General features: G+C 36.5%; 1 protein-coding gene across 2 annotated transcripts; it reads right to left on the bottom strand.

The window, feature by feature from the left end:
• Positions 1-668: 668 nt before the first annotated feature.
• On the bottom strand, positions 669-11,220 carry LOC113095414 (E3 ubiquitin-protein ligase MGRN1-like). 2 transcript variants are annotated; one of them, XM_026260937.1, is made up of 17 exons: positions 10,633-11,220; positions 9,968-10,086; positions 9,781-9,869; positions 9,485-9,634; positions 8,996-9,113; positions 8,721-8,787; positions 8,488-8,531; positions 8,358-8,405; positions 8,175-8,243; positions 7,645-7,804; positions 7,138-7,247; positions 6,844-7,058; positions 3,903-4,014; positions 3,781-3,826; positions 3,180-3,284; positions 2,900-2,943; positions 669-2,657 (listed from the first exon to the last, which is right to left on the bottom strand). In XM_026260937.1, exons 1-16 carry the CDS (start codon positions 10,718-10,720, stop codon positions 2,903-2,905), a joined length of 1,581 nt encoding a protein of 526 aa, XP_026116722.1. In that variant the 5' UTR covers positions 10,721-11,220; the 3' UTR covers positions 669-2,657; positions 2,900-2,902. The 2 variants fall into 2 exon arrangements, with proteins under 2 accessions (XP_026116722.1, XP_026116721.1); XM_026260936.1 differs by lacking the exon at positions 2,900-2,943 and having other exon boundaries at positions 10,633-11,219.
• Between the last annotated feature and the right edge of the window lie 1,126 nt (positions 11,221-12,346).

Consider the following 12,346-nt stretch of genomic DNA (forward strand, 5'->3'; position numbering starts at 1 on the left):
ATTTGAGTTGAAATACTGAAATAAATGAACTTTTCCAAGACATTGTAATTTATTGAAATACACCTGTAATTCACTTATTAGAAAAAGTATTAGTTGGACTACAGTAATGTAAGTACGTGGTTGAAGATGTAATTAGTATATATTAATATTTTTTTGACTAACTTACCCAACATTATTCTAATTAAACATGTTTATTAAAGAATTTGCCGTAAAAGATAGGTGCATTTATTACAATAGGTCAGAAAAATCACCAAAAAATGTATAGATTTTTTTTTTTTGTGGATCTGTAAGGTTTTAATAAATAAATAAATCTAGGAAAATAAATTTTTAATTAAGTAATTTTAGAAAGTGTTTTGAAGAGTACTGAAGCCTCTGTAGTATCAGCACACAGTAGAGCACTGCAGCAGTAGAATATTTGTCTAAATTACAGTTTCTTTTGTCTAAATTTCAGTTCTACTTTTTATTTTCGGTGCCCCTGACCAAAGTACATGCAGAAATGGCGTATTATAAGTGACAAAACCCCATTTTGCTTAAGCGCTGCTAAAATAAGTCAAAAAACACTTGAAGGTTCAACTTCTTACATTAAGGATTTAACATTCATGTAATTAATATACAACAAGTTGTTTCATAATAATAATAATATACATTGCTTTCATAATCACTGAACGTGTGCTTTAAATGACTTTTAATGCATAAGTGAGGAACAAGAAGGCACAGTGGAATATTTAATTGAAATGGCACATTATTTGAGGAAATAAATAATATGCATATTCCAGAGCAGTGATACTGTACATCTTACATTGACATTACCATGCAGAGCTGTAAGCAATTAAATCATTTGATTAAAATACATATACAGAGCAGCTTAATAGATATTAACAGAAGATACAACATAAATCGTGTTATTATAGCATAAAATTTGTATAAGCAATACCTTTCAACCTACAGAATATCAGATTAAAATGATCATTACAAACAAGAACATCAGCCACACATCTAAAGCATAAACATAGTCAAGGCTAAAGGTTACAGCCGATGAGCACAAGAACAGCACGGCTAGGAGCAAAAGCTGTAGCAACACTTGCTTTGTTCTTTAAAGGCACCTAAACCTGCATATGCATAATGCTACAAGACACTGCAGATCTGCATGTTTGAGAACAATGAGATTTCATGCTTCTTGGGACTTGTTCACTGAGCTTTTTTCTTTCTTAGAAATACAGGGTCCAGCTGTGAAGAAATACAACCAGGCAGTCAATTATTCACAAAGTCGTCACTCTAAAACAATTCAATAACATCCGAACCAAAACATGAAAGGAATGCCTTCACATGTTTAAGTATTTAAAAATCATATATTCAAAATCACAATATTCATAAGCAAATAATTATGTAAAGAGAGTGCACCATGGCTTTTTTTTAGTCCTTTTAGTTTTAGAGCATAAATAGCTGAACAAGCAAGCACATTTAAAGCACTGTTAGACCGCACAATATTTGGTCATAAACTGACAACAAGTCCACCATTTCCGACAGTATTTGATCACTATGAATATTACATTTGAAATCAGGGATATACATATATTCAGAAGTGCTTTTCTGTTATTTGCATTTTCAGTTAGCACACACACAAATAAGTTCAGGATATTTAAGCACTTACTAAAACATTTCAAATGCACAGTTACAATTCTATTTCTGTATTATTCACTCATTAGTTCAACAGATGATCATTTGTTAAGTTCTACGGTTACTCGTACATATATCCTGAAATGAGTTTTATTGAAATGTGCTTTGTCTATTAATTGTAAAAAGCTGCTGTATGTTTATTACCGTTATAATCAAGTCCTGGGTCAAAGCTCTATATCCAGCATTACATAACCAATCACCATCAACTGCACTCTTAACAATACACACAAGTTCCTCAAAGAACCTTTCAGCAAACAGTTCATTAAACAATGTTTTTCTTAGTGTGAATAAAATTTTAATCGTCTCAAAATTTTAAACTTTTGTGCAATAGCAGGTTTCCTTGGATGTTCAAAGTTCTTCCCGACAGATACTAATAAAAAATAAAAAAAACTTTATTTTTAAGTTTCTCCACAAATCAGCAGGAATTTCATCTGCAACAACCATCTACCATTTCACTAATCTTTTTCATTTATCTCATTCATTTAATTTAATTTCATATGGCTTCTGAAAACTTGATTACTTGATATATGTAGTAAAGACTAATCATTTCATTTGACTGGTTTTGGAGCCCGACAAGTACTTTATAAATCCAATTTAGTGATTTAATGGAAGAAAGATAATAATACAGAGTTTGAATAATGTAAAGGTGACTTTGGGTGAAGCAACTTGATCAAATAGAGCCCTAAAACCAAGCACAAGAAATATAACAGACCACCAGAACAAGCTCATCAGCCTTAGCCAGTTAATGTTCAAAAACAAAAGGCCTGGAACAAGTCATTCATATTCAAAGTGGGATACTGGAATGAGAGTGCATCGAACTGCAATGTGGAGACATATTGGGCTGTACAAAGAAGGAGATGAGCAGGGTTAAACATCCAGTTCATCATCGTCCATGTGCAAAAGGCTTGAGGGACCCAGGAGCGGCTGGCTGGAGCACCAGGTACTCTGAGTGTTCAGACTCTCCATTGAGCCAGATAACCCTACAGAAATGACCAACACTGCAGTTAAAAAACTACTCAACACTAATATCATAAAATCACATGCCATATTTTAGAAACAGCTACTTTAAAGTATAACATAAGGCATCAAAGCAACTATTTAATGATCAATTTAACCAGCCAAACTCTAAACTGAAGAACTTTTTGTGCTGTATAGGTTTGAACGGCACTGAGGATAAGAACATGGAGGAAGAGCCGAGAGAAGCACACAGAGGCCTACATACCCATTACTCTTCCAAACCAATAGAGCAGGAATCAGGACCTAGAGCTGCCCAGAGCAAGAGCACGAGAGAAGGCAGGGAAAGGAAGTCAAGGAATAAATAGCACACAGGTTAGATAAGCTGAATGACCGAGAGCCAGAAACATAGCGTCTGTCAACTTGCAAGAGAGTAGGAACAAACAGTGTTGTTGGAGGAATGCACACAAGCTCAAGACAATAATCTTTCTGTAAAGGAAACACTTAAATAATGCGCAATGGGCTCTTGTGTCCGGATGTGCGCTCACCGGGGAGGGACAGGTCTCCAGGCAAGTCACTTTCAGTTTTGGTAAAGCTGCTGTGCTCACTGCTGCAGTCATTCATCGCCTCTTCCTCCAAATTTAATCGATCCTCTGAAGAGATTCACAAACAGTACAGTACAGCTGTAATTGCACAATAGACTCTTCTTTTGTTAGGAGAAATGTCTGATATTAATGCATACAGGACACTAGCAGTTTCTGGATTCTATCTTCTCCACTTGCTATCAAAATATTTGTAATAAGCACCTCCCTTCATCAGCTTGGGGTTATTAATACTTCAGTTCAGTGAGGACACATTCAACTGATCAAAAGTAACAGTAAAGACATTCAAAATAGCATAACTAATTTTTGGATCAAATAAATGCAACATTACGGAGAATAAAATATTTAGGGAAATAACTTTAACTAATTTTTAAATCCTCCTATTTGGACATTTGGTAAAACTTTTTGTAGCCAACGTGGCAAACGATATGACTTTGAAATGTTTGCTTTCAAGACATTATTGATAAGACCATTTAACACACGAAGAATAGCATTCACATACTATAGCATTTGTTTTATTTTCCTATTTCTAGTGAGAGTCACTCACCATCTTCAGGAGACAGTGAATCGGGGGCGTCCTCTCCTGCCGTACCCTGACAACACAAACACAGAAGAACATGAGAAAAGTGCAGGTCGTGTGTAAGATGCTATAAGAGCTGTGCTGCTGACCTCAGTGGGGGCAGGACTGCTAGACAGCAGCATGTGAGCTTGTGCATCCGACATCTCTGACAGTTTTTCTTCATCCTCCTCCTGAATGGGTGACGATGGAGAGCGTAGAGTGCTGCAAACACACAGACTGTCAGGACTAGCAATGATGCACTAATTTAGTCTACAAGTACAAACACTATAAGATGATTGTGCCTTTGTTATCCTGATCGCAGGAAACTATAAAATCTCTTTTATATTTCATCTCACTATTAAAATGTGATGCACTAGGTGGCGCTGTGGACATGTGACACTAGGTGATGAGCGGTGATGAAGTACAAAGTGTTTTGATACTAATCTGTATATTTGGATATTGCTAGTGACCGCGCCCCACAGGAAGGGGATCTGTAAGATGGAAAGAGAACACAAACTACTATAAACAAACATGGACACTTCTCAGAGAAGACGAGTCAAGACAACATTTTTTTGGCAGTGACATAAATGTTGTGTTTTGCAATGTTTGCAGCTTACGCTGTTGTGATGTTCATTCACATTGTTTCTAGATAATTGTGTAGATTGATCAGATGTAGTTGAAATAATTGATCAATGCTTTGCATCATAATGTCCTCACATGCAAGGAAATTGCTACAAGAATAGGTTTGATTGTAGTGAAGTAGTAGTCTTCTAAATGTCCCAGAGTGTCCATCAAGCGCCAGGACGTCTCCTCCTGAGGACTCATCTGGAATCGTGTCTCCAGCAGTGCAGATCTTGCTCAGGAAGGGCAGCAGGTTTGCGTGAGAGCATCTGCACGCACAGTGAAGTCAAGACTTTTGGTCAAAAGCCTGGTGTCAAGAAGGGCAGCAAATACGCCACTTCTCTTCAAGAAAAACGTCATGGACAGATTGAAATACTGCAGGAAGTACAAGGACTGGACAGTAGAGGACTGGTGCCAAAGTTATTTTCTCTGAAGCTCCCTTCCGACTGTTTGGGACATCTGGAAAATCAACGGTTCGGAGAAGACAAGGTGAACACTTCCATGATTTTTTTTGTTGAGCCAACAGTGAAGCATCCTGAAACCATCCATGTGTGGGGTTGTTTTTCAACCAAAGGAGTGGACTTTCTCATAATTCTGCCCAAAAACACTGTCAGAAATAAAGAATGGGATGCCCTGCAAGAGTGACTTCTTCCAATGATCCGTGCATTTTCCAGCATGATGGAGCACTATGCCACAAAGCAAGATTGATAAAGAATTGGCTCAAAGATAATTATATTGAATATGAGCATAAGCCCACAAATTGTGATCATCTCTGTGAACTAATAAGACAAGAATGGATCTCCATCAGTCAGGATTTGGCTCACAAGCTAATATCCAGCATACCAGAGCGAACTCCAGAGGTGATGAAGAACAAGGGTCACTGCTGTAAATACTGACACATTATACATTTTTTTATATATTATATATTTTTTATTTTTAATCTACAAATACTGAAGCAGCAAACTTCGCAGAACACAAAATTTGTCACTTGCAAAACTTTTGGCCGTGACCTTAGGTTAAAACAGGAAGATGGACAATGAGTAAAAAAAAAAAGCCTGCTTCCTAAGATATTGAACACATTTTCCTTATTGCCAATATGTCAACAGGATGTACTGAAAAGGGCAAGCCGAGTCATTGTTCTGATTCATGGAAAGAAGAAGCTTATGACCTCTTGCGCTGACACACAGCCAGCCTAAAGCAGGAAGTTCAAGCTCAAGCTGCCATAGGTCACCTATTATTACACTGTCACGAGAATTTATTTACCAAACAGTCTCACTTGAGATCAGCCAAAAACATTATTTCATTTTTGAAAGTAGTGTTACAAAGTCCATTAAATAGTTTGATAAGTGCTATTTTTATTCCTGTGCCCCCATTATGGCTTTTTGAAAATGACCTTTCATGCAGTGTGTAACAGCACTAAGTGAATGAAAACATCCTGCAATGTTTTAAATCTGAAAGTGCACAGTGTATGAAGTTTGTCCCCACCCAAAAAAGGAAAATAATAAAAAACCGAGTCGTCTCTGATTTATAAAAACTAGTTGTTTTCGAAAATGAATCCCAAGCCATTTCATGTTGATGTCAACACTGAACATTAGCATATTGCCCGCCCATTTGGTGGTCTTCAGGTTGCTCTGAATGAAAATGCAAATAATTTTTTTTTGCCACTAGTTGCCGCTTTTGGACTGGTTTGCCAGTAACACTGTACACAAAGCAGCACTGCGCTCACAAACGCTGCTTTATCAGGGTTACAGGCTCATGATGAAATGAAAATGAGACCAATCAGACCAATCACTGCAGATTAGGCTCATGCAAAGGAGGGGTTTGGAAAAATGAATCATTGAGTGAATTGTTTGGGAGTCATTGAGCAGGTAGGATAAAAGATAAATGCATATTATAAGACAATGAATGCGTTTTTTGACCTGTTGTAGGGATTCCCAGAACAAAAATATGAACCTTTCCTAACCCATAATAGGGGCACTATTAAATATTTCCTGTTTCCTAGTAAAACATCTGTGCGGTGCAGAATGAATTCAAAGGAAAGAGAAACTTGACTTGTTCACCTGACTGTTTTTTAAAGATACACTAACATTCAAAAAGTCAGAAATTTGAAGAAATTAAGGATTTTTTATATTAATCAAGTTATATTAAGGAAATGTATAATGTTACAAAATATTTATTTCCAAAAATAAATACTGTTCTTTTTAATCCAGAAAAAAAAAGTATCATGGTTTCCACAAAAACATGAATCAGCACTACTGTCGACGCTGATCATGTTTCCCCAGAAGTGAATCAAAGGAATCATTTCTGAATGATCATGTGACACTGTAGACTGAAGTAATAGTGTACAGTACATATCCACACAATGTTGTTAGGTCCAATTGCTTTTCTCTGTCATAGCCCAAAAACAAACATGCAGTGGGTCAGGTTTACCTGTCCGGTGACTTGCTGACTTTGCTCTTCTGTCCGCCGCTGTCTCCAGAGTGGTCAGGTGAGCTGAGCTGCCTGCTCTCTCCACTCAGGCTCCCAGAGAAGTTGATCTCATCATACAGAGGAGCAGACGGAAGGCCAGGGGACACGGCACCAAGACCGTTCAAAGCCTCCAGGAGCGAGATGGGCTCAAACCCAGGCGGAACAGAGTCTGAGCTCTGAGATAAAACAATAAGAATCAGAGAGTGATGCCTTGTTGTTTTGTATAGAGACAACACAGATGGATGTGTGTCATACCGAGTGCTCATCATGATCCATGCTCTGAGCCAGCACGGGGCTGAAGGAAACAGGAGAAAGCGCTCCAGGCTTCTTTCTTACAGCTCGAATCTGAAGAAGAGCTCGAAACGCTGGAGACAGACAAAAAAGGCTGAATTTATTGACATCATATTTGGGATGTTACTCAAATGATACACAACCGTGGGTCTGTTAAACTGATAGTTCAACCAAAAATACAAATCGTGTCATGTTTCCTTCGGTGTAGCAGAAAATAATATATTTTGAAGAATGTGGGTAACGAATGTGGGTTTCAGTTCCCACTGACTTCCACTATATGGTCAGAAAATACAGTAGTTTCGGTTCCCATTGACTGTCATTGTAAGGAAGAAATATGCTTTAAGTCAATGGGAACTGAAACCATTATGTTATCAACATTCTTCAAAATATCTTCTTTTGTGTTCCATAGAAGTAAATGGCAACAGGATTTAGATTTTTAAGTGTGCTATCCCTTCAAAAGCAGTTACATACGCAGTCGGCAGATCGGGCAGTTGTTGGCCTGGTAGCGCAGAGTATCAGCGCAGGAGTTACACAGGCACAAGTGCCTACAGGGCAAAATCAGGGTGTCCCGCAGATCTGACAGACACACCACACACTCGTTGCTGTTGTCACTGTTCTCATCATCAGACGGCTGGGGAGAAAAATCACAATGAGATATTCCATTATTACAGGGACCTATATAAATTAGTGCTGTAATTGATTAATTGCATCCAAAATATTTACATATACTGTGTACATTTATGTATATATAAATGCACACACATACAGCAAATATTTAGAAAATATTAACATGTATTTATATTCGTACAATTAATACTGTATATAAATATATTTAATATAAAAACCTAACATATTTTTCTGAAATATATACACATGCATGTGCTTGTATTTATATATACATAAATATACAAACCACAAATGCATATTTTATGTAAACAAAAAAGTTTAATTTGGATGCGATTAAGACAAATGTAATGAACTTAAATTGATCATCTTTTCACCTTTGTCTCTTGATTGTTCTTGTTCTCAATTCCATAAATCTCCTGTAACAAGTAGCTGACACGGTCCACCTGTGGTGTACAAGCAGATATTAGGGAACAAAAATATTATGAACACATACCATCGCTAACTGGTAATTGGTGGAGTAATGCTACAAACAGGACAATATGGAAATTAAGACTCACTATTTGTTTCTGTTTCAAAGGTTTGACCGAGAAACTGCCATCAACATGCTGTAAATGTAAAAAAGAAAAAACATGATCGACAAATACACAACTGCTTACAAAAGTGTGCATATGACATCAGTCAACTCACTCTTTCAAATGCTGCCAGCAGTACATGGGCATGTCCAAAACAATCTGAAATAAATGATTACAATTAAAATGCACATTTCTAACAGCGCTAAGTAAACACACTGATTGGTTCTGTTTTTAAATATTCAGGAAATACTGCGCTGTGTAGACACAACATGTTAAAAGTGTTGACTGTTAGAGCAAACCATTTAATAATTTATAATCTATTCTACTATAATTGTCCTGTAAACATACCATCTCCTTCATCAACCACAGCCTGGATCACCATGGGAAAAACACCTCTGTCTAAATCAAAGTTGAGCTAAAAAAAAAGAAGAGAAATGCATAACTGAGGTCCAATAATTGACATCTTCCAACGCAAGTCATTTTCATTTTATTGGATTTGCTTGATCTTGCCTTTGATTAAATGCAAACTAATAATGCAGAGATCAAATCAATATCTTAGAAGCCAGTTTGGATTTGAGCATCAGAGGAGAGAGACAGCACTGAGCTAGACTGAAGATACTTACATCTTCTTCCTTCCATTCAGATAAATCGATCTTGAAGGATGGAAGGGTAAACTGCTGGCTAACCCCTCTTTTGTAATATACGGTTTCCGAGACCAGTGCAGGGGTTTTGGGGTTGTATCTTAAGAAGAGAAATATACTGTTAGTGCACAAATATCATAAACACATTTTCATAATAATGCCATTAAGGTACTTCAGATAATATTCAATACATTTACAGAGATTTTCCATATTTAAATGTAAATTCTCTTTGGCTCAGGGGCTCCAGTGATTGATTGCAATTACTAAGCTTTAGTACATGCACAGCTTTACAAATTAACTTTTAAAGCAGAACAAGAACAACTGCATAAAGGAGTTACTCAAAGGATTATTTAATCCAACTCTTTACAAATTGCTATTCTTACACTAAAAGCAAGTTGCTGTATTCTTTTCTTCTCTTTTTTATTTCTGACCTTGTAATGTTTAATTAAAACTATTAGTAACTATCCTTACATTGCCATCCCATTAGAGAACTCCTCAAAAGCCTGACAGTAGATAGTGATGGCCACTCGTGCATCAGAGTCAAAGGTGAACTCCACTCCATACAAGGCCCTTGGTTTTGCACCTTCATCATCAGTAGGACTATCAGCATCATCTTTATACCTACAAAATTGACAACAACAATGCTACATTACTTAATAGCAAGTGTGTCAATAAAAATAGAAGTGACTACATACAGCACCAAACTGAGATCATTTGTTATCAAGATATGATTGATTATATTTCATATAGCAATCCTGAATCAGTACCTGACCAATCGTAATGAGTCTTTTCTGATATTGACAAGACTTCTCAATGTCTTGACCGGCTCATGGGGCGCTGGAGTAACATAGGGAAACTGTGGCAGGTAATGAAAAAATTAAAACATGAAAAAGAGACCACGACAGTGGAAACACCACAAACCCAAGTCAGAAAACCTTCAGACTTCAGATGTACCTGCACTGGGCGGTTACCAAGGAAGTTGAGATCCATGTTTTCTCCAAACAGGTAACCCTCTGGATGAGGGGTGTCAAACTTCTCTCCTCCCATGAAAAAATGGCTGGCAAAATAGTTTCCTTGGAGAAAGAAAACAGTAATTATATAATCTGATGCATCATATTAAATGTATGGTAAATTCTTACAGACTTTACATCAAGGTCTCCACTGCTGGGATTTATCAATAGTTTTCATCTTTTCGACATTCTTCACAGCATCCAAAAGGACTATAATAAGTTGCATTTTGCATTGGGTCCTCAGATCAAATAAACAGTTTTTGGCTTGCTCATGTGTAATATTGTAGTTGTTTGGTACTTAATACCTTTCTTAATGGCTGTGTTACTTACCTTAAATTACCTAAATTTGTCTATATATTAAGGAAAGCATTGAAAACGTGGCTATAAATAGGCTAGGTAGACAATTACACTTGGAAGAGTTATATGTGAAGAAACCATGAAGGCATCCTTTGTCATCGTTTACACTGGCAGTGAAACTTGCAAAAAATGAACCTTTTTCATATAGATCTTTAACTACATCGTTATTAGATTAATGGGCTTATCTGAGCTCATGAAATCAAGTTAAGTGCATACAAGACGAGAGCCTTCTATCACAACAGTCAGTCTTACCTGATTTCGGAGGATATCTGTATGCAGAATTGGCCTGGATGTCGATGTCCTCAACACCAGCGATTCTTCGACTGAGAATTGAACCCATTTCTCCAACACAGTCCGATCAAAGTGACGTTAGTGGTTATTAAATGCGCACAACAAGAAGTCAGCTAACCAGCTAACATTAGCCGCGTGATAACAACAACGGCTCCGAATCGACAAAGCGCTCAAATTAACATGACGTGTTTGAACGGCATCTTTGTGCCTCTGAGTCGGATCAGATGTGTCTCGTACAGTCGTTTTATGTGATGTTCAGTTCAGTTCAGTCCGCTGGATCAGACTCGACACTCTGTGGCTAACTGACTAGCAAGCCAGCACCTAGCTAACGTTAGTTCGTTCGCCTGTCACGAACTGGTACCCACTAAAACAAGATGCGAACAGGCATATAAACACACAAAAATCAATTATAAAAGACTTGCAGATAATTCTGTCCCTGGTGTTTCGTCTCAAATATTACAGACGCTGTGTTTTCTTCGTGAAAACACAACACAAGGAAATGGTTGTTGCGAGGCGAGGCGACCCCGAGAGGGTTGTAGCATATCGCCACGTGATTGGCTGAGCTCTTCACGTGAAGCGAATACTCGTCCAATCAAAAGAGCTCAAGCTTCTGCGATTGGCTGAGCTGACCATGAGAGCTCTGTTTTCATCTAGTCAAGAGAACACAAGCTTCAGTTGTCATCTCGCTGAGACACGGACAATAATGTACAGTATGTTTTGTGGCCTAAATATCTGTAAGATCTATAATTATGCGCTCTCTATTCTATTTTTTATTCCAACTGCTTGTTTTCTTTTTATTTGTTATTAAAAATTACCCTCTAACATTAGCATTCTCAATTATTTTTCTCTTTTTTTAACCTTTTTGTTTATTTAAAAAAAGACTCTCTAACACTAGCATTCTCTATTCTTTTTCTATTCTATCTACTTGTTTTCTTTTTATTTATTGTATGTATTGTATAAAAACCTTGCGTACTGCGTTAGGCTAACTGGACTTATCACAGCTCTTGCATATTATTGCTCTTTTGTTGATAATGATTTCTTTATTATCCTCATTTGTCAAAATGTCTGCTAAATGACTAAATGTAAATTAACTGTAACTGTATGCAAAATATATATAAATCCAAATTTATGAAATGAAGGGACATTTCCTTGTTCAATGGTCAAAATATAATTGAAATCATATTTATTATTATCTATGAATAAACAACAGGGGACAACACATTTTTGTAAGATGTGGGTTTCACTATTGTTATTATTTTTATTATTTGTAATTTTGTTTTTAGTTTAAAAAATAATAGCATATATGTTACAAAAATCGAGAAAATGTGTCTAACAACTATTACCCCCCCAAACCCACCAAACATCAAGAATCTGAAAATAAATCAAATAAAATACAGATAAATAAATAAAATACTTACAAATTATTGTATATTCACAATTTGTGAAAATGAATAGATTTTTGGTGAATAGTATATTACAACCAGTTAGTCAGACATAATATTAATAATAATAATAACAATTATTAAAACGATAATATATATAATATATATGAATCCCAGCAGTGAGTGGTGAGACCTTGATGTAAAGTCTGTTTAAATTTAACATAAATTTAATATTCATGCAAACCAAATGTCTGTCCTGTATTTAACAAGCTTTCATTACTTGACTACAAATC

Source organism: Carassius auratus, unplaced genomic scaffold (genome assembly GCF_003368295.1).
Source record: "Carassius auratus strain Wakin unplaced genomic scaffold, ASM336829v1 scaf_tig00215721, whole genome shotgun sequence".
In the NCBI taxonomy this organism is placed as follows: Eukaryota; Metazoa; Chordata; class Actinopteri; order Cypriniformes; family Cyprinidae; genus Carassius; species Carassius auratus.

Bases quoted from the DNA above. Each gene is read 5' to 3' on its own strand.
- LOC113095414 (XM_026260936.1), bottom strand. From the start codon at position 10,720: ATGGGTTCAATTCTCAGTCGAAGAATCGCTGGTGTTGAGGACATCGAC. The intron at 9,635-9,780 runs GTACTGATTCAG...TCAATTTTGTAG, and splicing joins GACTCATTACGATTGGTCAG to GTATAAAGATGATGCTGATA. The intron at 8,788-8,995 runs GTAAGTATCTTC...CTTTTTTTTTAG, and splicing joins CTGAATGGAAGGAAGAAGAT to CTCAACTTTGATTTAGACAG.